The sequence below is a fragment of the Dunckerocampus dactyliophorus genome, chromosome 2 (assembly GCF_027744805.1).
Source record: "Dunckerocampus dactyliophorus isolate RoL2022-P2 chromosome 2, RoL_Ddac_1.1, whole genome shotgun sequence".
NCBI classification, from domain to species: Eukaryota; Metazoa; Chordata; class Actinopteri; order Syngnathiformes; family Syngnathidae; genus Dunckerocampus; species Dunckerocampus dactyliophorus.
In genome coordinates, this window is record NC_072820.1 from 2,517,172 (window position 1) to 2,542,824 (window position 25,653).

General features: G+C 41.8%; 1 protein-coding gene across 13 annotated transcripts in view; it reads right to left on the minus strand.

Annotated features, from left to right (window-relative positions):
• Nucleotides 1-25,653, minus strand: part of carmil3 (capping protein regulator and myosin 1 linker 3) — a 109,709-nt gene that overhangs the window by 10,885 nt on the left and 73,171 nt on the right. For 9 of the 13 annotated variants that reach the window (XM_054755418.1, XM_054755329.1, XM_054755383.1 and 6 more), the window contains 16 exons: nucleotides 25,480-25,561; nucleotides 21,458-21,554; nucleotides 21,313-21,367; nucleotides 16,181-16,353; nucleotides 15,449-15,517; nucleotides 12,980-13,073; nucleotides 11,948-12,046; nucleotides 11,736-11,855; nucleotides 11,003-11,116; nucleotides 7,596-7,771; nucleotides 7,401-7,494; nucleotides 4,999-5,124; nucleotides 1,667-1,733; nucleotides 1,404-1,591; nucleotides 851-930; nucleotides 221-340 (listed from right to left, as the gene is read on the minus strand). In XM_054755418.1, coding sequence (XP_054611393.1) covers nucleotides 221-340; nucleotides 851-930; nucleotides 1,404-1,591; nucleotides 1,667-1,733; nucleotides 4,999-5,124; nucleotides 7,401-7,494; nucleotides 7,596-7,771; nucleotides 11,003-11,116; nucleotides 11,736-11,855; nucleotides 11,948-12,046; nucleotides 12,980-13,073; nucleotides 15,449-15,517; nucleotides 16,181-16,353; nucleotides 21,313-21,367; nucleotides 21,458-21,554; nucleotides 25,480-25,561 — 1,754 coding nt within the window. The remainder of the gene's footprint in view (nucleotides 1-220; nucleotides 341-850; nucleotides 931-1,403; nucleotides 1,592-1,666; nucleotides 1,734-4,998; nucleotides 5,125-7,400; nucleotides 7,495-7,595; nucleotides 7,772-11,002; nucleotides 11,117-11,735; nucleotides 11,856-11,947; nucleotides 12,047-12,979; nucleotides 13,074-15,448; nucleotides 15,518-16,180; nucleotides 16,354-21,312; nucleotides 21,368-21,457; nucleotides 21,555-25,479; nucleotides 25,562-25,653) is intronic. The other 4 variants (XM_054755356.1, XM_054755347.1, XM_054755427.1 and 1 more) reach the window with 2 other exon arrangements.

Genomic DNA, 25,653 nt, shown 5'->3' on the forward strand with positions numbered 1-25,653 from the left:
TTTCTCTCATTGGACTAATGATTTAAAATTCTTCAATAAAACATTAAAAAATGATTTCAAAAGTCCTTAAATTATGGTCTCCATCTCAGGGGTTAGATTTGATTTAGTCAAGCAAATTACATTTGATTTAAATTAAACTACTAGATTGATTTCGGAGCATTGGTGCATTTAAATGATGTATTTTCCTCCTTCCTCAAGCTTTGTGCCCAATGTGACTTACTCCAACTCCTGGTTGGATATGGTGGAATTGCGGTTCCTACGGAAACCGGAAAAAATGGACAACACGCTGCGTCTCTTTTTCCTCCTCAGTGACTGGGCCTGATGGATGGATGACAGCTGACTACAGGTGAGAGAAAAAGAACACAAAACACAAACACAGAGATAAAAACAGATAATTATATGCTGCGTTGGATATATGGCTATCAGCAAAGCCCTTGACATTGAGGGTAATTATGTATTTTTATGGAATGCTGTCACTCCATTAGTCAGGATACATTGGCTTTGTCCAGGATTTGGTACTTGATTGTTTGTATTGATGAGGTAATGTTGTGTAATTGCTATGTTCTGAAGCAGTAGCCGTATAATACCTCTCACATTGCGGTAACCACAAAAAGGGGGAAATCATGTCAGGCAGTACTAGTCAGCATCCCTAAACGGCTGCCTTAGAAATCAAAGTTTTTGTTCAGGAACGTTTCAGGAAACATTTTGAATACAAAAACTACAAAAGTAACAACGCTAACAGAGGTTCCACTGTAAAGAGAATATCAGTTTGCCTCATGTTTTTACCATCACAGTAAAGTGAAGTAGTAAAGGTGTCATGCATAATGTCATGCACAAAAACTGTTACTACCTGTCAGGCAGGACTCTCTTGCTGTAGAAGTCCGGCAGTCCATCCTCCAGGACACTGACCCCTCCATTCTCAGAGCAAGGCTACAAGCAACAGGAAGAAGGATAACAACGTTTAAATCCATCCTTGTCAATAAAAAAGTTGTAAGACTGACATTTGCATTTAAAAAAAACAAGCCGGAAAAATCGGGTCTGTGTAAAGAATCTCTCATCAGGAGGGCCAAGCAGCGCTTGTTGTGATTTGGAACGTTTCTCCAAATTTGGTAAGTCAGAAGGTGCCTCCAGGAGACGAAGCCAGTAATTGCACAAAGACGCAGGCAACAGCTTCGGAATTCAAAGGCCGCTTATTTTTGGAATGTGCCACTGGCATGAGGAATAAAATGAATGAAAAGTTGGCACGAAGCAGGCAACCTTCAGAACAACATGTTTTTTTTTTTGCCTTAGGGTTTTGCGGAAATGCACTGCTGCCACAACGCCCCCCCCGTGTTCCTCAGCAATAATTCAGATAGGATTTTTTTTTCCCCCCCAACGTGCTTTGTGATTTGCTATGAACTCACAAATTCAGGGGGAAGGTGCCCTGCCCTGTGTCTCCGCGGAGGACGGGGCCTTACATGGGTCACGTGGCGTAAGGGCGAGCCATTGGTAGGAAGGGTGGACAGACACTCCCACGATGCGGAGTGGGGAAGATGGGCAGAGGGTGGAGGAGCAGAAGGGATTGGGGAGGAATTGGGTTCATCTCCGAGACCTACAAAAAATTTAGAAACATTATTCCTACTTATTCCTTGTGTTTCAAATCAAATCTATAGTGGAAAAAACTCACTTGGTCTGGTGGAGACAGGACGGATTCTTCTGGTTCTGGAGCTCCGCTTCTTAATAGCCATAGTGTCCTTTAGACCAAACATCGCGGCATTAGTGTGGCTAGATATGATCATTACATCTTTAGATTCAGTCTATAAGCTGAGTCTAAGCTTTTCAGTCCAATAGCGCTACTCACATAGCACAACTACTCACAGACAACACACGGTACTGAGAGGAGACGATAGTAAACACACACGCTATCAGCATAGTTCGAGCTAGTTTGAGCCAGTCTTTGTCACACAAATGTAACTTTACATTCCAGGAACACAAACTTGACTTTTACTGTCTCGAGGGGCGCGGCAACTTCTACATAGATTCTGTGTACTTTTATTCTGTGCTCTTTGCTCGATCTTTCTCACTGATGATAAGAACCCAGTGCTGAAACCAACTATATTGCTCTAATTTTTTACTACGATTTCAAAACCTTTGGGGCAGCAGCCCATGCAGGGAAGCCCAGACTTTGCTCTCCCCGGCCGGCTACTTCGTCCATCTCCCAGGCCAGTTGAGAAACAAAGTCTCTCCAACGTCTCCTTCTACCAGTTGGACGTTGCCCTGAACACAGGCATCCTGACCAGGTGCCCGAGCCACTTCATCTAGTTCCTCTCAAGCGGCTCTACCCCGAGTTTCACCCGAATGATGGTGCTTCTCACCTCATCTCTAAGGGAGAGCCCAGCCAACCTACAGAAAAACTCAATTTGGCCGCTCGTAGCCGCGATTTTGTCCTTTCGGTCACTACGCAAAGCTCATGACTATAGGCGAGGGTAGGAATGTAGGTGGACTGGTAAATTGAGAAGCTCCCTCTTCACCACAACGGGCCAATGCAGAGTCTCATCCCCAACTCAGATGGCACTCCGCCCTTTTCCGGGCGAGAACCATGGACTCGGACTCTCATCCCGGCCGCTTTGCACTCGGCTGCGAACCGATCCAGGGAGAGTTGAAGATCACGGCCCTATGAAGCCAGCAGGGCAACCTCATCTGCATAAAGCAGAGACCCAATCCTGGAGCCTCCAAACCGAAACCCTTCAACGCCCCAGCTGCGCCTCGAAATTCTGTCCACAAAAGTAATGAACAGAATCTGTGACAAAGGGCAGCCCTGGCGGAGTCCAACCCTCACTGGAAACTGGTCCGACTTATTGCTGGCAATGCAATCCAAACTCTGACACCGGTTATGTAGAGCGCAAATATTCAATGGTCATTCATGGTCAATTACAGTATGGGTTTTTTAACTATTCTGTGCACTACAGAATGTCATTCAAATTCAGTTCCAAAAAAATGTGCCATAATAAATTATAAAACGACATTCTTATCACATTCATTTTGTCTGTGCAACCTAACAACACTGATCAAATTCCATCTTTTTGCTAACCATCTGACGAGCCACCGATTATGCATAATGGAGTGCTCAGTGTTTTAAATTCAGGTCAGGTCAGTTAAATAAAACATTATCATCAATGCTCCTCAGTTCACATGGTGGTTATCATTCTTATTATTGTTATGTAGGACATGTTCTCCCAACCTGCACACTAAAAACCTGAGAAGGGAGTCAAAATATAAAGTTGAGGCGCACTTCAAACTGCATAATTGGGCTGTCAAAGTTAACGCATTAACAGAAGTTTCCTTTAATGGCACTATTTTTCTTCACGCGCGATTAACGCACGTCCTGTTTGACCATCCGCCCACATCGTAGTTTGAGGAAATGCAGTGGTGTGGCAGCTACAAGCGGGGACAAATATTGAAGAGAAATGGAGAAAGAAAAAGGTATATTGAATGTTGAGTTTCACATCAAAGCCCTGGCAGATGGCTCTCTCCACAAGACCGAAGTTATTTGTATCTGCTGTCATGAGTTGAGCTGTCACGGGCTACGTCGCGCTGAAATAGAGAGGTGCTCAAATACTGGTGCACTGCAGGTATTTTTTATTGTTATTCATACAGTGCTACATCGGCATACGTGTCTCAACTAACGAGTGTTTTTTATTTCTTTTTTTTAAAGATGTGAGCCATCTATCTGCTGCTATTTTGCTATGAACTGCGAGCTAAAATGTGTAAATGTGCTACGTGCGCCTAGTTACGGGCAGGCATAGCCGAGGACAGCTATTTGGGACTTCTGTCAGAAGTGAGAGAGGGCACACAGCGCTGACATGGTGGTAAATGCTTGTGAGGAAATCTATTAGCGTTATTATTGTTCATTAGCGATTTCTTAGTGTTTGTGCTTGAACTGCTGTGTTTGTCAAAGATGACACAATAAAAGTTGCATAGTGAGGATAAGCAGCATAGAAAATGGATGGATGGGCGTTGAAAGACCCGCGGTGTCACACTTCCACATCATTGAAGTGCTGTAGATCACTGGATAGGCTTTTACACACACTTTCTCACACTAGTCTGGCAGCACTGCAGCCTCGGTGTACTATGGGGTACTAGGCCATTTGTAACTGTAGATTATTTTTTAAATAATGACCCATATTTCCAAAACTGATATGCATTTGTGTAACATTTGATGTAGTTATTGACACATTTATTTTTTTGAAGTGCATTTTTAAAAATAATTGCACCTAAAAGTTGCAGATGTTTAAAACATTTCTGCCTATTGTGCGGGCCTTATGTTTTTTAAGATATGATATACCTACATATGTATTCACCTGCAGACTTTTACAGGTGTAAAGAGAGTAATTGTATCCTCTCTTTTTTGTTATTTTCCTCATCCAATTTTTAATTATTATTTTTTTTTACTAAAACTGACTAAAACGTTTTTTGTTTTTGTTGACGAAACACCCCCCCCCCCCCCCCTTTTTTTTTCCACGTTATCGTCGACTAAATCTGGACTAAAACTATCACATATAGAAATGCCAAAAACGTGACTAAAACAAGAAGCGTTTTCGTCTAACAGACAAAGACTAAAACAAGAGTGGCTGCCAAAGACAACAATGTCTGTGATGCAAAGTCGGCTCCCAGATCGCCTTATAACAGCGCACAGAATCCATGACCCTGCTAGCATTCATTAGCATTCAGTAATCCTGATCCTTAATGATGGCTGGGACAGTCGAGCGCTTAGGACCATAATTTTCACTTCCATGGTGACGGCTTTCCTTTTCTTTGGCGCACCGGCGCTTGGGAGACATAATGAAGTGTAAAGAGTGAACTAATAAGCCATGTTATTCTTCCTTCTTCATCCGGCCAGCACGAGGCACATGCTGACTTCCAGTGCTGCGCGTGGCGCGTAGTCGTAACACACAACGTGGTAAACCAGTAAATCACTTAAACAGATTGTCACCACAGTCAGCATTACAGTACACTTACTATTCCCAAGGTGACACCCACGTCCTCATCAGGGAATTCCAGAGACTCCATGATCCTGGACTGTCTGATTGTATGTCTTCCTGTCCCCGCATTGTCCCAACGCTTTGTCTGAGACACCTGCCGCAGCTGATGCAACACAAACACACACGCACACACACATGCATCATCATCATCTCCACACTATTAGACACATTAGTGGCAACAGTCTGTTTGGCGAAGTCTCAAGTGTATCCGCCCTTTCGCCCACGCAGGTAATGATGCGGATTGTTGTTGAGCTGACCCGGAGAGAAAAGCAATTTCTTAACAATCAAAGTGGAGAGAAGCATGAGAGAGGATGGATTGCGGCAGAACACAACGATGAGAATGAGTTGGAAGGCAAGCGGGAGTGAACAGAATGCAAAATAGGACCAGAAAGGTGTTTGTATATTACGAAAATTCTCGCTCTGCCTCATCTAAAAGATTTTATGGAAATAAGAACCTGCTCGCAGCAAAAACATCCTGATCTCACAAAAACCTTGTTGTCTTTGAGCACCTTATTTAAAAAAAACACCAAAAAAAACACTTGAAAGTTTATCTCCCAAATGACACAAATGAGTAAACGTACAAGGAAATAAAATTTGGAGATTTGGATCAAAACCGTTGGAATTAATTAAAAAATATTTTAACCTGATGCAAGATGCATGATTGCTGTATTTTACCATTTACCTTTGAACTCACCAGACAGAAAAAACTTTATATTTCTAATATTTTAACAACCCAATTTTACCCCAATAACCAAATCAACCTATTATTTATTTATTATTGAATATTTCATTTCTTTTATTCTATTTCTATTATTCTTACATGAATAGCTATAGCATTGTACTGCCAAAAAATGTCACTCTTATGAACTATTTTTGTTGTAATTGTTATATTTGTCCAAACAAAGTTACCTGTATTTGTATCAGGCATTAAAATGAACAAGAAACTGAAGAAACAAAGGTGCGCTAATCATTTTTTCCATGACTGTATTAACCAGCAGTTTGCAAGCGTGCAAAGGACCCGTTTGCTACGCACGTTCAGCGATGAATTAATATGACAATCACAACAATAACAACAATAATTTAAAAGATGTGCCGTAATCAGATCTAAAAGTTCTGCTACAACATTGGGGAGCTTTTGCCCTTTTGAAACAACAACCAAATTAATCTTGGTTGTGATGTCTTGCAATATATATTTTGTAAAGTTAAGTGCACTCTGCAATAGTGGTGACGGGAAAACTCGATTCATTTTATTGTCTCAAGTTCTTATGAGTCAGCCGCAGAAGTTAACTGGGTAATCAAATCACTCAAGTCACTTGTCACAAAGCCGTAGATGCCCGGCAAGCACCAGTGAATCAGTGACCCTTGAGTCTTCATCGAGTACCCGTGAGTATCAAGTCTTGATTGAGCACCCGTGGGTCAGTGAAACTCAGGTCTTCTGGTAATTGTGAGTCAGTGAGGCTTGAGTCTTTGTCCAGCGCCCGTGAGTCAGTGAAACTCGAGTATTCATGAGTCAGCGAACCTCTAGTCTTCATCGAGTACCCGTGAGTCAGTGAGTATCAAGTCTTCATTGAGCACCCATGAGTCAGTGAAACTCAGATCTTCGAGCAACTGTGAGTCAGTGAGGCTCGAGTCTTCATTGGACACCCATAAATCAGCGAAATTCTCGTCTTCATCGAGTACCCACGAGTCAGCGAACCTCGAGCCTTCATGGAATACTTGTGAGTCAGTTAGTCTCGAGTCTTTATACTGGTTGTGTAACTCGTGTAGATCGGAGAAAGGAGAGTTGATTTGGGGCAAGGACCCGGGGTCTCATCTATAAAATTTGCTTATGCACAAAACTGAGCCAAAAAGGGACAAAGAGTCTCGGTTCAGTAAAAAAATAATAAAAAATTGCGAGTTTTCATGATGCATCTGAAATCTATAGTCATAGTCGCCATAAGACCACTGATGCACCAAACTCCGCTATCGCTATCTGCTCACATTCACACGCTGGCTTTGTATGTTACTAACCTTTGTGGAACATAACTGCTGTGAAAAGCGGAGATCTACTGCATCGTTCTACTTTTCTAACACCCCTTTGAGGATGCTGCTTCTTCAAAATAAGGGTCACAAGGCAGTCCAAGAAAAGCAAAACACCTGTGGTCTCACAAAACCTGCAGAGGTCTTGCAGGATGTCATAAATGAGGGTGTTTGTGACTTTAGAGACTTCTTTTCACAAGAATTGTGGTTGTATTTACAGTATATGCACTGTATTTAAAAATGTCTATTAAAGGAATCTCTTTGAATGTCCATTCCCACTTTGAAAAGGCCCGACATTTGATGTTTCAACAGTGGTTTACTAGAGCTCTACAGAGAAGTCATGCAGAAAAGGCGCATTACCAGTACCAGTGTTTTATGCGTGGTGTAGAGTTCTTGCAGAATCTGATCCACAATGGAGTTGGTTAAATAGGAGACCACAGACAACTTCACCTCCCTGATGCAAAGAAAAAAGGCAAAAAATTGTTGAGATAGAAACAAGTGAAGTAGTCATTTACATGAATTTACTCCAATCTTTTGACTAGCGTGTGTCCTTACTCGAGGGCTCTGTTAATATCTTCCGACGCTCTTTCCATGAGGGCGTTGCGAATGGCCGAGCGAGGGATCAAAACCTGCTCGGAAATGGATGAAAGAGACGGGCTGAGTCTCTCGGCAGCTGAGCAGGACATGGGACACAACTCCCGGCAGAGGGACACCATGGAGTCCACCACCACCTGCAACCAAATGCAATGTGATATACAATCATGCTTTCCAACTTCACAAGGTTTCACAAACATCCATCCATTCATCTTCCACCGCTTATCCAGGTCGGGTCGCGAGGGCAGCAGCCCAAGCAGGGAACCCCAGACTTTGTCCAGCTCCTCCCGGCAGATCCCGAAGCGTTCCCAGGCCATTTGAGAGACATAGTCCCTCCAACGAGTCCTGGGTCTCCCCTGAGACCTCTTACCGATCACCGAGGCATACTGACCAGATGCCTGAGCCACCTCATCTGGCTCCTCTCAATGTGCAGGAACAGCGGTTCTACTCCAGGTTTCTCCTGGATGACTGTGCTTCTCCCCTCATCTCTAAGTGAGAGCCCCGCCACCCTTCGGAGAAAACCCATTTCAGCCGCTTGTACCCGTGATCTTGTCCTTTTGGTCACGACCCAAAGCTCGTGACCATAGGTGAGGGTTGGAACGTAGATGGACCGGTACATTGACAGTTTTACTTCTTCACCACAACAGACCCGATGCAGAGTCTACATCACTGCAGATGCCGCACCAATTTGTCTGTCCATCTCACGTTTCATCCTTCCCTCACTCGTGAACAAGACCTCAAGGTACTTAAACTCCTCCACTTGGAGCAGGATCTCATCCCCGACCCTGAGATGGCACTCCACCCTTTTCCGGGAGAGAACCATGGACTCAGACTCGGAGGTACTGATTCTCATCCCGGCCGCTTCACGCCCTGCTGCGAACCGATCCAGTGAGAGTTGAAGGTCACGGCTCGGTGAAGCCAGCAGGACAACATCATCTGCAAAAAGCAGAAACCCAATCCGGAACCGCTCAACGCCCTGGCTGTGTCTCAAAACTCACAAACGTGTCATTTATCTGCACCAGTGTTCATTTTCGTCCACGACTTTTTGCACGTTGACAAAAACTACGACGAAATCGACAGTTTTGTCAACAAAAACGAGATGAAAATGTTGACAGATATGAAATCCAATTCTATCCAATTTCATCTTGACAATTTAGGAATATGTCCAATCACAGCTATCACAGCAAGCTTGGGTTAGTGTACAGCAAATCAATGTACATACACTACACTCCCATGGAATAACAGCACATCGAAACGATGACCAACACGTACAAGAGTGTATTCATGCAGGCTGACTTGGTGTAAACATGCAGAAAGACAATGTTAGAAGTGCTATTTCCATCTGCTACATTCATTATGTCTTCTGTGGAAAATTGATCGCCTTTTTCCAACCATTTCACGTTTTTATGCAACACACCGTGCACACTCACACAATGCCATTTTATTGCCATAATAATGCATTCACCTGCCAACCACTGTACAAAGATACTGAGCGTGTATGCGGCTGGATTGAAATGTGTTCAAATTCAAACTGTCCTCACCTCACACCAAACTACAGGCACAACTAAGGTGTGTGCATAACTGAAAAGAGCTAAAAACAAATCCTCTGCTGTGTTTGTTGTTGTTTTGCAAACTAAAAATGTGGCCTTGTGCATTAAATTAAATAACGTTACAGCGAGAAACACAAGTGCTCAGATTGTACCTTAGGGTGCACTACTTTTAAATCCCAATGGAAACAGAATGGAAGTGAAAACTTGGTCTCAGATGAAAATGCAGCGTTGTTTTGAGTTCAGCAATAAAGACGGGATAAAACCCCATCGAGCACACAAAAAACCTTATGAGCCACCTGAAACACCAGCACCTTGGCATTTCAGAGGTGCAAAAGGTTTGTCAGAGACACACCGGCTGCTCGGAGCGTGTGCTCAAATAGAGGGCACCTTGCTGGGGCACAGCAGGTGGCTCCCTCCGCTCTATACTCTGGTTCTCCTGACAGTAGTGATGTGGTAGTAGTATTGATATCTGATTAGGACAAATCAATGGGTACAGTAGGGTCAAATCCAAATTTGTTCGAGTCCTTCTTACCTGCAGGTGTGCACAAACTACAGTTAAATCGGTACCATATCGGTCTTGAGAAACACAAAAGTTACTGGTATCAGTTTGATTCTCTACGATGAATTATGAGTGTCACATTGAAATGTGACGAGAAAAAAACTGTCTCGCAGTAATAAATGAATAACTTAATCACACTTTAAATGAAAATGAACTTGCTAATTTTGCCAGCCTCCATATATTGCCGTGTGCGTGTGTGTGTGTGTGTGTGTCTGTTTCCCTCATCTCTCGCCTCCAAACAGGCAGCAAGAGAGTTCAGTCTGTGCATTGGTTCACCAAGACGCTTCATAGAACAACGGCGAACAGAGAGACACCTCATCAGTCAAAGTCTCCGTCTCTGTGGAGGTAGGCGGTGCTGCTGGTATACACACACAGCAAATGTGTGGAGCTTTGTGAGGAGCAATGCAAGGTAACAGTTAGGAGGGAAAAAGATGCTTGCAAAGCAAAATGCCACAGCCCCTGTGGGAATATTAATAATGAGCATCAAATGCCAAATGTATTTTCAAGTGGCAACATAATAGGCAACAAAACAAACTTGCCAACTCAGACATATCCACCCGACCCGGTTTTCCCATCTGGGAAAAAATTGAGATGCAGAGCCTTTGCCCTGACAGTCAACACCCACTGAGATGTTTGGTATGCAAAGTAAATGTGAGTGGAACACCACAAAATGGTGTACATTCACAGAAAGTCATCGCAAAACAAACCCCTTTGCTCTTTAATACAGTTGAAAAGCCAGCATTTCAAGAAATGCTGCTAAGGTTTGACAGACTACGAATTGCCTGTGAGAAAATAAATGTCAAAGTGAAAGATGGTATATGAAAGGAAATTTTGCATTATTATAACATATTATTCTTATTACATATCATCATAACATTAGTGGTTTATTTGGTCTCAGAAAATGTCGACAAACATTTCAAAACTCACCTGCATTGTTTTGTGACATGGTTAAATTAAAAAAAATTGTATATTTCGTATTTTTTCATTGTACTTTTCTTAAAATTAATGTCAAAATTTCGTCTGGTGAAGCCAATCTCCGGCATCGTCTCGTGAGTGGGGTGTCTCGTGACACGACTTATTACCTTATCATAAATAATTATTATTATGTGTTATTATTTACTATTATTTATTATTGCATCATTATTGTTTATTATGACTTTATTAGTATTTGGAGAGCTGCTTGAAATGTGAATTTGTCTTGGAGATTAATAAAGTATCCGTCTATCTAACGTAATGGAACGGGACAACGTCCAACCCACCTGCAGTTCTTTGTCGGCAGCCTTCGCCAGCTCCCCCACCAAAGTGTCCAGTCGTTGTCTGATGGGGCCGTCCACTGACAGCACATGGGCCAACTCGCACAAGGACGGATACAACTAGCGCACACAGGACACAGAAGGTTAGATTCAATATCGGGTAGGTTATAATCTAATATAACAAAATGTTTCCATTTTGCAGGATTTGTTTGAGTGAGTACAAATACTTTTTTTCCTGACTAACTACTTTGGTAAAAACTGTCTATATGATCCTCCTGTGGGGCACTTGCTTTCGTAATCACATGACTTGACATTCCACAAGACTGAAGAGCAGTGCATTCAATTAACTGGTTTCAAAATCCCTGATATCATCCCTTGACGTCCATGAAAGCTGCTTTTATGTGCCTCACTGAGAATCCCCAGTGCGCGGGTACTTCAAGTTTCTACATCAGAGCACACGGAACATCTGTCTGCGGAAAATATGAAACCGTCTGTGAGTGTCAAACCTCACACTTGGAGAATCAGCCAAGTTAAGTAGCGATAAGCACATTGTCGAGAAGAACAGGACCAGGATGACCAGGAACGTAATATAAAGTAAATATGACACCCGCTGTGTATTTGTGATTGACAAAGACAGGCAGTAATAGAACTAGGCTGCTTTATCCAATATATTGACACTAACAAACAGCGTGAGCCAAAAAACCCAAAACATTACACAAATAAAGTAAACCCCACTCACAGCTCTCGAGTTCCTGGCTTCCTTCAGGATCTGCCTGGCTGTCTGGACTTCCTCTGCTTCCTCGGAGCCTTTCAGGACACAAACCTGCTGCTGCACCCGCACACACAAACGCTCCATCACCTACACTCACACACACACACACACGGGCATGACTTTTGAGTCTCCTTTGATACGAATTTAGCGGGTGGTCAAATCCAGACAGAGGAACACACCTGCTCAGCTGTGCTGGTGACGAGACCCTGGTGCAGCCTGAGGGCCTGCTTCTGAGAGAAACGCTGGGTCTGGTTGTTTCTCAGCAGGGCACGCTGGATCTGTCACAACCAGGCGCGCACACACAAGTGAGAGGAGTCGGCATGGCAGGTGTTTACAGAGTAGAGCGTCAGACAGGAGAAAAGTCAATTTACATGTTAATAAGGAGACTGAGCAGAACTTTGATCCTTGGAAATGAGCTAGATGCGTTCCACTTAATGTCTTTTCTCAGGTGGAAATGCTCACTATGTAATGATATTATGTAATAGCAGATGGAATAAAGAGCTCTTAATGGCCTTCATCCAAATGCTAAACCTTATCTAAAAACCGGGCAAAATATGCTGCATGTTCTGAATCTTGCTGAAGAATTCTTCAAATAAACTCTTGACTCTTTGTGCGTTCCTGGAACTGGAGTTTTAGCATCCATGCCTGTGGATAGGATGCATGCATCCATCCGGCACGGCTCAGGTTGTAGAGCGGTCGTCTCCCAACCTGACGGTTGCTGGTTCCATCCTCAGTCGGTGAAAAGATTTCAACACATTTCTAGGATATTTCAACATTCATTCTACATTTCAATTCAGCTTCACACGCAATTTCGACTGAAATTGCTTCATGGAGTTGTTCATCTATTGTTGCTGTTAGGTCAGCAGTCATACTGAGGGAAAGAAACCCTTCCAGTATTTAAAACAACAATATGTGTCTGTCAGGTATGAGGTGAGGTGAAATAATTTAGTTTGCGATCACAATTTTCTTAAAAAAACCCTGACAATATACTGTGGCTGCCTGCTTGAGGCAGAAAAATAAACAATGTGAGTGTCTTTTAGTAGCCATCAAGAATTGTATGGAAAGTGCAAGTCCCCCATTTGTCATATTACGGAAGGAAACTTTGATCTTAATTACAAATAAATAAATTGAAGTCATCCATCATCGAGACCAGCGGGCAATGTGATAACTCACCGCCTGCGTCAGTGAACCGTTCAAACGGTTTCTCTCACCTTGGTCAGAGCTTGGTCTGTCCTCTCTGGGGCGCTGCGGTACGCCTGAGTGACATCACTGAGGGGCAGGGGCATGTACTGCAGCGTAAAGTTGCTAACAAGTAATAGAGAGAGGGGAGAAGAGAAAAAGAAAGCGATGATGGTTACTCCATGCTACAACAAACTTCATGTCAGTGCTTCTCAGGGGGAGAGGCGGGGGGATTATGTACACTCATAACATTTCTTCAAGGTTTGGCAGGTTTAATCATGCTTGAACGATTCCGATGATAGCAACTCAATCAATGTTTTGTACTAGGGGCGCCCTGACCGATTTCTGTGAAAAAGCACGGTATGGGCATATGCCCATACTTGCTTTATAACGCTGATCATCTCCGCCCCCACTCCAGCATCCATAGCGACCGTCTCCCGCCCACTTTCCCTTCACAATGCCAAAAACGAACATGTCTGCTGTGTGGGGCTTGCTGTTGTTGTGAGAGTGATAGGAGTTGTGCACCGCGCAAAACATGCCACAAAAAACGTCTCGCCGGGGTGGCGCGTTAAAAAGCTTTAGTTTGACTGATGTAGCCAAACGTGTGCGTGGCAGTCGGAGGCCTAAGGCGGATGGCCCAAAAAGTAGTTGGATTCGTCGGACTGGATGGCCAGCCGTCGTCGCCGGTGGAGGAATCCGGGTTTGTGTGCTCTTGCATCGAAATTCTTCACCCAATCCCAAAGACGTACTTATATAGACGTACAGGCAAAAAGAGGCAATGATGCAAGTGCAGGCTACAAGATGTCACTCACAGTTAGCGCCGTTTTAGAGCCATTATCCACAAATAGCCAAAACATGGAACAGTGGTGAACCTTCCCAGGAGTGGCCGGCCAACCAAAATGACCCCAACAGCGCAGCGCCAACTCATCTAAGAGGTCGCAAAAGACCCCACAACAACCAACATCCAAAGAACTGCAGCCCTCACTTGCTTCAGTTAAGGTCAGTGTTCATGACTCCACCATAAAAAAAGACACTGGGCGAAAACAGCCTGCATGGCAGAGTTCCAAGACCAAAACAACATTAAGGCTCGTCTCAATTTTGCTAGAAAACATCTTGATGATCCCCAAGACCTTTGGGAAGATACTCTGGTGTGACGAGACAAAACATTTGGAAGGTGTGTGTCCCATTACATCTGGCCTAAAAGTAACGACTCATTTCACAAAAAGAACATCATAGCAACAGTAAAATATGGTGGTGGTAGTGTGATGGTCTGGAGCTGTTTTGCTGCTTCAGGACCTGGAAGACTTGATGTGACAAATGGAAGCATGAATTGTGCTGAAGGAGAATGTCCGGCCATCTGTTGGTGACCTCAAGCTGAAACCAACTTGGGTTCTGCAGCAGGACAATGATCCAAAACACACCAGCAAGTCCACCTCTGAATGGCTGAAGAAAAACAAAATGAAGACTTTGGAGTGGTCTAGTCCAAGTCCTGACCTGAATCCTATTGAGATCCTGTGGCATGACCTTAAAAAGGCGCTTCATGCTGGAAAAGCCTCCAATGTGACTGAATGACAACAATTCTGCAAAGATGAGTGGGCCAAAATTCCTCCCCAGCGCTGGAAGAGACTCATTGCAAGTTATCACAAATGCTTGAAGGGGGGCCCAACCAGTTATTAGGTTTAGTTAGTTTAGTTACTGTATTAGGGGGCAATCACTTTTACCACACAGGGCCATGTAGCTTTGGATTTTTTTTTCTCCCTTAATAATAAAACATTTAATTAAAAACTGCATTTTGTGTTCAGTTGTGTTGTCATTGACTAACATTTACATTTGCTTGATGATCTGAAACATTACAGTGTGACAAACATGCAAAAAAAGTCGAAATCAGGATGGGGTGGGGGCTACCACTTTTTCACACCACTGTGTGTCACGTGACTCTTTGAACAGCAAAAAGCTTGCAAAAGCAGACAAATAAAAACCCTTTTGAGCTTATGACAAATGCTGTGGCTGTAAAAGGATGCAGTAAACATTTTGTTATTTACAGTGTGAAGTTTGAGGTGAACTGCTTTCAGGGACTATTTTACCTGATGGAAATTACACTGAGAGCACATTTGTTCCAAAGAGACATCTATAGACATCGCCTTTCTGTGCTGCTGCCAACAAGCTGAGCTTTGCAGGAAAAAAAACAGAGAGCTACCTTCTGGGAATTTCGCTGCCTCATTTAATTGGGCCAATGATTACTACACGGCTATAGAGGGTCTTTTTTTTGTTGTTGGTATGCAAGATATACTGAATCATATGAATCATATACCGCTTGTAAATAAATAACCGTCACATCACAGGACTGATGTAACATCGTGTAAGAGTAAATACACAGCGGGGCGTAATGAAGGCTATCTGCCTTTTAAATGTGTGACTCATCCACTTCATGTGTGCAGTTTGAATCAAAATTATGTGTGTGTGTGTGTGTGTGTGTGTGTGTGTGTGTGTGTTCATCTTACTGCTCCAGCGCTCTTGCCACATCTTGGAACCCTGATGCTGTGGTGTTGTTGCGATCCCATGTAACACTCCTGAGAGGATGAAAACAAGGGAGATGATGGGAGCACAGTGTGAGTAGTTGTGTGACTGTGCAGCTGCATCCGTGCGTCACAGTACAAATGAGTGTAGAAATACTTCCTTTCCTTTGTGCATATTCGATCATTACATATGCACAAGCGACTGTCATCCTCTAACGAGCTTCTTTTATGGAATCCTCCACCCTCATGAGCACTTTCTCCACCTCTCACTTTCCTTTCTACCGCCGCCATCCATGCCCTTGAAATGTAATCAGGAAAACCCAAATCTCACTCCATAAACGTCCTCCCTTTTCTAGGCTCCCTCAAGCTTCCTCAAGCTCCAAACTGTCCTCTACCTACAATAACACCCAAAACCACCGAAATTGCATCCCATGCCATAGTTCCCCTAAAAGTCATATTCTGTTAGTCGTATCTTCTTATCTCCTCCATTGTTCTCTTCTTCACTCTTCAGTGACTTAGCACCTTCAGTATATCCTTTCCTCAAACCCTTCCGGACATATTCATGTTCTCTCTGACCCTATTCTTTCACATGCCCCGTAAAACTCCCTGCCTATAACTCAAGTTTCTCCTCCCCTCTGTCCCTGCATGCTCTAGCAAGGAACATTCCCCCCACCGCCTTCTCTTTTCTCCCTCTGAGCGCAAACTGAGGCCCTTCACCTGAGCGTTGTGTTAATTTGCAGGGCTTTGCTGAGCATCTTGGCGCCAGAATCTTCCAGGCCGTTGCCGCTCAGGTCCACCTTGCGCAGGCATGCGTTGGAGCCCAGAGCGTTGACCAGCACTGTGCCCCTCTGGCGGAGCCGCGAATCAGCCAAGGACAGAGACTGCAAAACCTGAAAGAGATCAAACAATGATTGCGTATTACTGAGTCAGAGATGTTGATGTCATTTAAGAAATGAATTTTGTGTGTAAGAAAATGTATATGCATATGTACAAATATATTCAAAAATATATTTTAATATGAAAATTATATACATACGTACAAATTGTTTTTAATTAAATGATTTTTAAAAATATTAAAAATATAAAAATGTATACACATACAGTATAACTATTTAAAAACAATTATTAACATAAAAAAATCCATCCATCCATCCATTTTCTATACCGCTTCTCCTCATTAGGGTCACAGGGGTATGCTGGAGCCTATCCCAGCTGACTTTGGGCGACAGGTGGGGTACACCCTGGACTGGTGGCCAGCCAATGCCAGGGCACATATAGACAAACAATCATTCACACTCACATTCATACCTATGGGCAATTTAGAGTCACCAATTAACCTAACATGCATGCTTTTTTTGGATGTGGGAGGAAACAGGAGTACCCGGAGAAAATCCGCGTGCACGCGGAGAACATGCAAACTCCATACAGAAATGCCGAAGGGAGAATCGGACCCAGGTCTTCCCGATCTCCAGGCTATTACTGTGTTGGCCAACACTAGACCACCGTGCGGCCCAGGTACCTGATTCAATTATTAAAATTAAAATACATGCTGTTACCAAAATTAGGATCAGCCATCTTCATAGCAGAAAAGCATCCCTCTAATCCTCCAATGCTTTCGAAGTTGCGCCATGTCATCCAACTTTTTAAAATATATATTTACTTATTTTTTAAATAAATATATTTTAAATAAATATATTTTAAATATATATATATATAAATACAATTATTTTTAAAATACAAACATATTTTTTTATATTTTTAAAAACCTATTTTTCAAATTATGTAAATGTACAAATATTGATCCAAGTAAAATATTTTTTAATATTTATTTTTTCAATATACAATTTATACACATATGTACAAATATTTTTAAAAAAAGAAATCCAAGTATTTTTAAAAAGATTTATATAATTTATATATTTTTTTATTTTTAAACGGTAGCTCTTTCTTTGGCAGGAGCCAATCAGGAGCTACAGTATCAGTGCACTCACAACAAGCTGGCCAACCCATCGGAAGTCAGTGCAGGTCAGTATATATGCAACTATAACAACATAGTCTGACATACACTGCAGTGTGACTCACGGTGTCATCTTTCAAAGAACACTTTACTAACAGCACTAAATTCAGCACACAGCAACTTAATATTCAGAAGGTGTATTTACAAATAGACAAACGGGTCGCAATATGACTTGAAAATAAAAAAAAACATTTTAAAGTTTTCCCATAAGGCATTGTGTCTGAGCAACGCATTAATTGGGGTGCTGCAATGACGTCCTTTCCTCTTTTTGCTTTGGTCTACGGGTCCTCTGGCTCCCTCTGGTGGACAGAAGCAGCATTGCAGCGCCATTTTCTATGCTTCTTATGCAATTTAATGAAATGGTTTTCTCAAACAAAATGCATTATGGGAACACTTGTTGGGATTTTTTCAAATAAAATTCATATTGGTACATTTTTCGATAAATCTGAGGTATAACCTTCTAACCCACGGGTGAGAGCCCGACCACCAGGCCTGCGAGTCCCTGCCCCAGGCCTGGCTCCAGGGTGAGGCCCCGGTATCCCATTACCGGGCGAGGTGCGGTCCCTCCTCATGTGTTTGTTCATAAAGGTCTTCTGAATCACTCTTGGTCTGGCCCGTCACCCAGGACCTGTTTGCCTTGGGAGACCCGACCAGGGGCATATAGCCCCAGACAACATAGCTCCTAGGATCACTCGGGCACACAAACCCCTCCACCACGGTAAGGTGGTGGTTCACGGAGGAAAGAAGAAAATGGATGAATAGATGGAAGAGGATACAGGACCAGACAGAAATGATTGGCTCTTTAGTGGTGTCATGTGCCGATCGTTAGGGTACAATGGAGTGGGGCCTCTGCCCGCCAACGATGGTCGTGTTTTTAAACCAAATTTCATTCCTAAAAAGTAAAAACTCCAGCCATACATCAATATTCTCTAACAGTTATCCTGTCACGAGAGGGTCTGCAGTCTATCCCAAATGAATCTGGACGAAAGACAGACTCCACCCAGTTTATCAAAGGGAAGCTGTGAATTGTGCATTGTGTGGGAAGCGCACCCACGCCAGCTGTCAGTTATGTGAACCACTACACTAACCAATGCAATAACCCCTTGCCAGGCTCCAATTTACAATAAACTAATACATTGTTAATCATATCCTCCTGCAATAATACATGAGAAAAAATGTTTTTCCATGCAGCTACGACGCTGAATGTGTGTCCAATGTATTTTTAATAGAATCAACTCAAGCACTAAAATTTCACAGGAGTGTCACTGCAGTGCTTAAAAGCCCCGCAGGGACATACTTCAAAAAATACTGGAGAGCCTTGTTGTATCACACTCCACAAAGAATGCTCTGCTAAAAATACACAGTATATTTGGCCACACTAACTTGGATTTTCAATGTTTAGGACATTCCCAGCAGTCACTTTTATTGAGAATGTTGATCCTAAATCGGAGGACGTCAACGTCAAGCTAGCAGGAGGGTTTGTTGTGCGTTAAAATGCAATATTGTTGGGGACGTATCAATTCCTGGCGTATTTTCACCATTCGCTGGTAGGCGTGCAAGGTAACACTACTGTGCTTCCGTGTCTACGGTTTAAAACACGCGTGTCTCACTTTGGATTCGAGCTGAAAAAAACTACAGCCATTTCTTTCCATAACCAGTTCAACTTCTTGTAAAGGTTCTTCTCGTAATTATGACTTTATTCCCATAATATTTTGACTTTATTCTCGTACCAAGACTCTTTCCGCAACCTCATTAAAAAAAAATACAACTTTATTCTTTTTGTGTCTTTCTCATAACATTACGTTAAAAAAACAACTTTTTCTTGAATATTTCCACTTTATGCTGCTAAAATGGCATTATTTTTATTTAAGTTTATTCTCGTAAAATTGCAACTTTTTCTCTTAATAGTTTGACTTTATTCTTGTCAAATTGCAGCTGTTGTTCTACATTTTTAACAAGTATTCCACCTTGCAATTATGACTCTATGCCCATGATATTTGGACTTTATTCTCGTAACATACATTTTTCCGCAACCTAATTATCCAAACATTACAACTTTTTTTTAATGTTTTGTTTGTTTGTCATTATATTATGACTTTAAAATGTTTTTTTTCTTTAATATTTCAACTTTATGCTACTAAAATCATTATTATTTTTCCTCGTAATATTATGAGGTTATTCTCACAAAATTACAAGTTTTTCTTGTTAGATTACAACTTTTTTCTCTTACTCAAGGGATGTCCAAAGTGCGGCCTATGGGTCATTTGCGGCCAGAGGCTGTTTTTTTACTGGCCCGCGGCACCTTGTAGTTACATTTTAAAACAAGAAAAGCAGCAAAAATTGAAATATCAGCAGTGACTCGACAAGGACAATGGACGCGTTTTGCCCTGAATTAGTTTGGGGGAAAATTATAATATAATTATATAATTATAATATAATGTAATATACAGTAGAACCTCGCATAACGTAAACCTCCTTTTACGTAAATTCCACAGAACGTAAAAAATTTATGTAAAGTTTTTGCTTCGTATTACATAAAAAATTCCATATCACGTAAAGCGTCTTTTTTTTCCCAATCAACTTTATGAATGCCTTACAATTGACACTAACAGGGCATCAAACCAGGGGCATTGAAAAATAAATTGGATAACAAAAACACAAAATAAATCACACAGAAATCGAGATTAAAGAAATAAAAACTAACAGAAAAGTGATAAATAAATAAATTAAATAAAATAAAGATAATAATAATAATTAAAGTAAGTTACACCAGGGGACACGAGCAATGAAAATTAAATTGAATTAAGGATATTGAAGTGGGAGCACAGATTTATAGTCTTGATAGCTTTCTTGTTATTAGCAGAGGATATTGATTTGAAGGACAGCTTCAGTTCTTTCATGAAAACTTAAAAAAGGGGTTTCACTTTGGCAAATCTAAAGTCGGTACAAGTGTTTTTTTTTTAGTTGGTGCAAGTTCAGACTAACAGAGTACTGTACACTTGGTGACGCCTTTCAGTTTGATTCATTTACAGTAATCTTATTTTATATTGGAATGTTACTCTACTATGTTTATGCTAACGTTTTCTTATTATTTTCCCACCATATTTGGTGGACTTTGAATATTTTGAAGGGCCAAAGGGGTGAGTTTGGGAAGATCTTGGAACGGATTAGGCTATTTACATGTATTTTACGCTTCGTATAGCATAAAAACCCGATAACGTAAACGTTCTTGGAATGGATTATTTACGTTGTAGGGGCGTCCACTGTAATATATACAAAATATCAGAGTGGCAAAGTTCCATCCTTTAATTTTCCACTATGTGGCCTTTAATATAATACTGTTTAAAAATGTTCCTGTTAAATGATATTTTTAGAATGTGCCGTGGGCCAGTAAAAAAAAACAAAAAAAACAGCCACGGATCGCAAACGGGCCCCCGGACCGCACCTTGGACATCAGTGCCTCTGTAAAGAGCGGCGCGTAGGCGCGCTCCATCCATGGAAGTTCAAAATGAAACGGTATTGTTGTCGCTCCGGATGTGAGGAGCGGAGCAGAACACTTTGGGGTCCGTGCAAATAAAATGAGCCCAGATGAATCATCTGCTGGGCCCACAGACAACGTTAGCTGTCATGCATGGTTGAACGCTGTGGACAGAGAGATGGCATATGTGGACACAACTATGTAAACTGTGACAAGTTCATCTGAGTGTGTGTGTGTGTGTGTGTGTGTGTGAAGCTAAAAATCATGCACGGGTGTGTGGGTGTGTATTTTGTCCAAAAGGCTGCAGCAGATTTGTGTGCATGCATGTGTGCAACGTTACATAATTCAACTCACACACTCTTCCTCTTGCACCAAATGAACCAGTTTCTGCAGGATTTCATCCAGAACCCTGAGGAGGTAAAAAAAAAAAAGTGGGGGACAACATTCATCACTGCTATCATCACCATCTGGCGCTGCTCGTCCCTGGCAAGGCCCCTACCTGCCCTTGATGTTGAAGTTCTTCCCCAGCATCAGGTGTTTGAGGGAGGGGTGTCTTGAGAATGCAGGGATGACAGCGAGCAAGTCAGAATCCAAGCCTGCAAACACATTCGGGCTTTTAAAATACTTCTTTAAAAAGGGGAAACACACACGCATGCATTCCAGAACGCTTTCAGCTACACCCGCTGCCACCCGCTCACAAGTCAGATATCAGAAGCAGCGTTTGGAAAAGATAATTTAGCAACAAAGTCATCAACACCCCTGAAGGAGGGCATAAATCTTTGATTCAACTTCAACTTCTAATGACTTTGGTTTGTTAGTAAGCTCATAAAAATCCACACGCACTGAAATTAGACCAAAAGTGGAGTTCAACAGATACTTGAATAAGACAAGGTTGTAAGACAACTGTTGTGTTGAACTTGTGGGGGGTTTAAAGGGCCCCTGACAAGACTCATCAACATTGCTTCAATACATTATATATTGTTTGTAATGATGTTCTACATTGTTCCATTTTTAAAGCAAACGGTAAATTCGCAGAAATGACCTATATGGCGCCCATGACGAGCTAGCTCTCGCTGTTCAGTTTCATTTCCGGAATCATTATCGGAAAAAGTCAGGTAAACAAACATAGCTGTGTACGAGACAGGGGATGCTTACTGTGATTATAGCCAAGATTTTAGCGATGTGTCAATAGGTTTCGAGGAGGAAGAAACATTTGGAGATGAAATGTAGAACTTGCAGAACATGGACTTAAGCCTAAAGGCATTGAGATGAAGATTGGTCGCCTTCAACACACAATATGGAACGTATAAATTACTCTGGAGTTGCTCATCCTTCAATTATTGTTTTAAATCGGCTTATTAATGAGCGTAAGGGGTCCTTTTAGCCTTTGTATTTTATATTTCATCACCGTCACCCCTCCCGCCAAAAAGATGTTTATATAACATGTATAATGCTTTGCAGCCTTGTCGCTATCATGGAATAGTGTTTAGAAGACATTATATAAGCAAGACATGACTTCCTCTGTTCTGTGGCAACTTTTGATGTCGTTCATCTCGTCTTGTCTTTTATTGCCTGCGTCCCGGCGTTTAAAATGCGATTATACTGCACTTTCAAGCCAAATGCTTCTTGTAAAGGTTTCCTTCATAGCAGTCATCAGTGAAATGATCATTACAAAGAACAGACATTGCGAACATCTGTCTCTCGTTCTCTGCACTTGCTTTGTCCATTTTTGTCCTAATTCTTCCTCTAATGGAAAAGAAAAACTTACAGTATCACTCAGATTCAGATTTTTTGATGAAAAATATACTGAACCAGGTCGACCATCTACCTTGAGAAGCGTTTGTTTACTTTGTTTTAGCTGAGAGGCGTCACCTCAACTTCAGGAATGAGACTGAACTGCGAGAGCTAGTTGGTCACGGGTGGCGCCATCAACTATAAATGTCATTTTTGCGAATTTACCGTACCGTTCACTTTCAAAAATGGAACAATGTAGAATATAATTACAAACAATATAAAACGTGTTAAAGCAACGTTGATGAATCACGTCAGGGACCATTTAGGTACTGGCTGGAGTGTAGCTAGCGTTTTATATTAGTCACTGTAATAAAATAAGTTAACTGGAGCTAAAATGGGATGAAATAACATTTGTGAATGTGTTAAGACTAACCCGTCTTACTTGTCGATAGTAGAACATGCTATTTTAGTTGGCTATTGGTCATGATTTTTTTCATGACTATTTTGTTGAGTCAGAATTCAGTGTCAAAAAACAACAAATATGACACTTTTTCTCTACCTTCCAATGCAAATTGCCGTAGTCCCTCGCCACTTCCCTCTTTGAATTCCGCAGCTTCACACTATCATGGTTTTTCAAAAATATATCAATTAATAAATCACGCTGTTTTGTGGTTGAATATTATTTGTAAAAAAAAAAAAAACAATATTTGGAGCCAAAATTAAGGATTTTCAAGCATAAAAACGAACTAAAACGCAAATATAAGGCATTATATTTATTCTACACTGTATTGCACACTGGCCACTGGGTGGCAGTAATCTTACATTGATGAAACAATAGCCACCACAGGAAGTACTGCACAGAAACTGGAAGTAAAAAAACAACACGCAACTCTCCCAATGCTAAGGTGTGAGTCTATATTATGTCTTATACATGTCTTATGTCTTATTTTCTCCCATTATGTCCGCTATATTGGGTAATAGGAGTGTATATGTGACTAGAGGGCTCTAATGATGTTATAAAACATATTTAGAAGGTTGTGAGCAGGTTTTCTATGCTCTAGTGACGAAAATATTCCATTTAGAAATAAGGAATACTGCTTCACGGAAATGTACTTATCACGGTCGGGTCTGGAACCGGTTAACGCGATAAACGAGGGCTTACTGTATTATTTCTCTTACTTGGCACAAACAGTGTTTATTTGTGACATGCATCAAGTGGCATCACAGTAGAAGACAACATTCGTCTGAGGGAAAAGCTGAAGTTGAAGTGCAGGACAAACTGCAGGATATATCGGACATCGGTAAGAAAGACAATATGCAGCACCTCTTCGAGAAATATTAATGTGTGGACAAATACATGATCAAACTTGCATTTCCATCTCACATAACGTAAGGCGCAAAGGTCACATGTGCCATATGTGTAAATGGGTTAATATTAGGGGTGTCACAAGATCTCGCTTCAGACTTCTCGTTCAAAAAAGAAATGTCTCGTGAGCACTATAGGCCTGGGCCGACGACAAATTAACTCATTCACTACCAGCCATTTTTTTCAAAAGACATCCCCTCCAATACTGGCCATTTTAGACCATTTTCACAGATGTTTCAAGGCACACAGAGTATTGCGTTCCATGGCTACATAATCAAGCTACCAAAACAAAGATTAGACTCTTGTCTTTCATCAGAAAAAAAAATTTGTTTCTACCTTTTTCCGTTCTTTAGTAATCAGCAGTAGAACATAGGTAAGTTTCAGGAAAATATCAGTTCCCAACTAACAACGTGAAAAACCAGGTTTTTGTGAAAGGATACATTTCAAGCGTAACTTTCAGTTTTTTGTTTTTGTGACAGCTCAAATATCTACACAACTATACCACAACACAAACAACACAAAAAAGGGTTGTTTTACATCAAAATAGCTATTTATTTGCAAATATAAAACCATGAACTATTTACATTTTTCACATTTGGACCTAAACTGTGAGTTAAAGTTTCCCTACGATGCGTAACCTTCTGCACGCTACACTCCTCCACGCTCTTCCACGTCCTCCTTGCTGTCGCGTGTGCATATTCACGTAAAAGATCCATGCTGAGCTCTTACTGAATGCACTTCTGCCACCTTGTGGCCCTTTTTATGGCTTCAAACTGCTGTGACAGCGACTTCTTAGTCTGCAGTTGCATCATCATCTCTTTGCGTTCGGGGTTTAAAAAAAAAACCAACGTATAAATACGTCTTTGGCAGTGAATGAGTTAAGTAATCGCACAGTAAATGAAAATGAACTAGATCATTTTGCTAGCCGTAAAATGTGCATGCGTGTCTCTCGCCTCCAAACAGGCAGGAAGAGGATTCACTCTGTGCATTGGTTTCAGCACGCTGGTGCGCTTGTTCCACAGAAAAACAGCATGAATGGAGTGAGCCCTTTTGTCAGTAATAGTCTCTTTGTCTCGGTGGGTGGAGGCGGGGCAGCGGGCAAACGGTACACACAGAGTGCAGAAGAGTGTAGCTTAGTAGAAATTAAATGAGTAGATTGCAATATATTGTCATGGATTTTTTAAAATTGTATTTTTCTTAAAAGTAAAGTTTTTTGTTCTCGCAGACCCAACCTCGTGCATCGTCTCGTGACAGCCCTTGTTGATACACACTCGTTGTATTGTAACACATACCTGTAATTGCCACCAGTGACTTGTGAAGTTAGCAAACTATTGCACAAATAAACATGCTCATGTCTTTAAAAATGTATAAGAATGACCGGATGCCCTCAGGTAGGAGTGCGTCTTCGGAGAGTGTCTTACCGTTATCTGAGATATCTAACGTCCCGACACACGAAACCCTTGGAAAAAGTTCCTGGATAACACCGGCACCTGCAGACCTCAACTGTCAAAGCAAGAAAGAGGTGGGACATGAGAGAACATCCTCCAGCGTCAATCGGCGAGAAGACGAGTGAACATGGCCGCTGTTGCACAAGA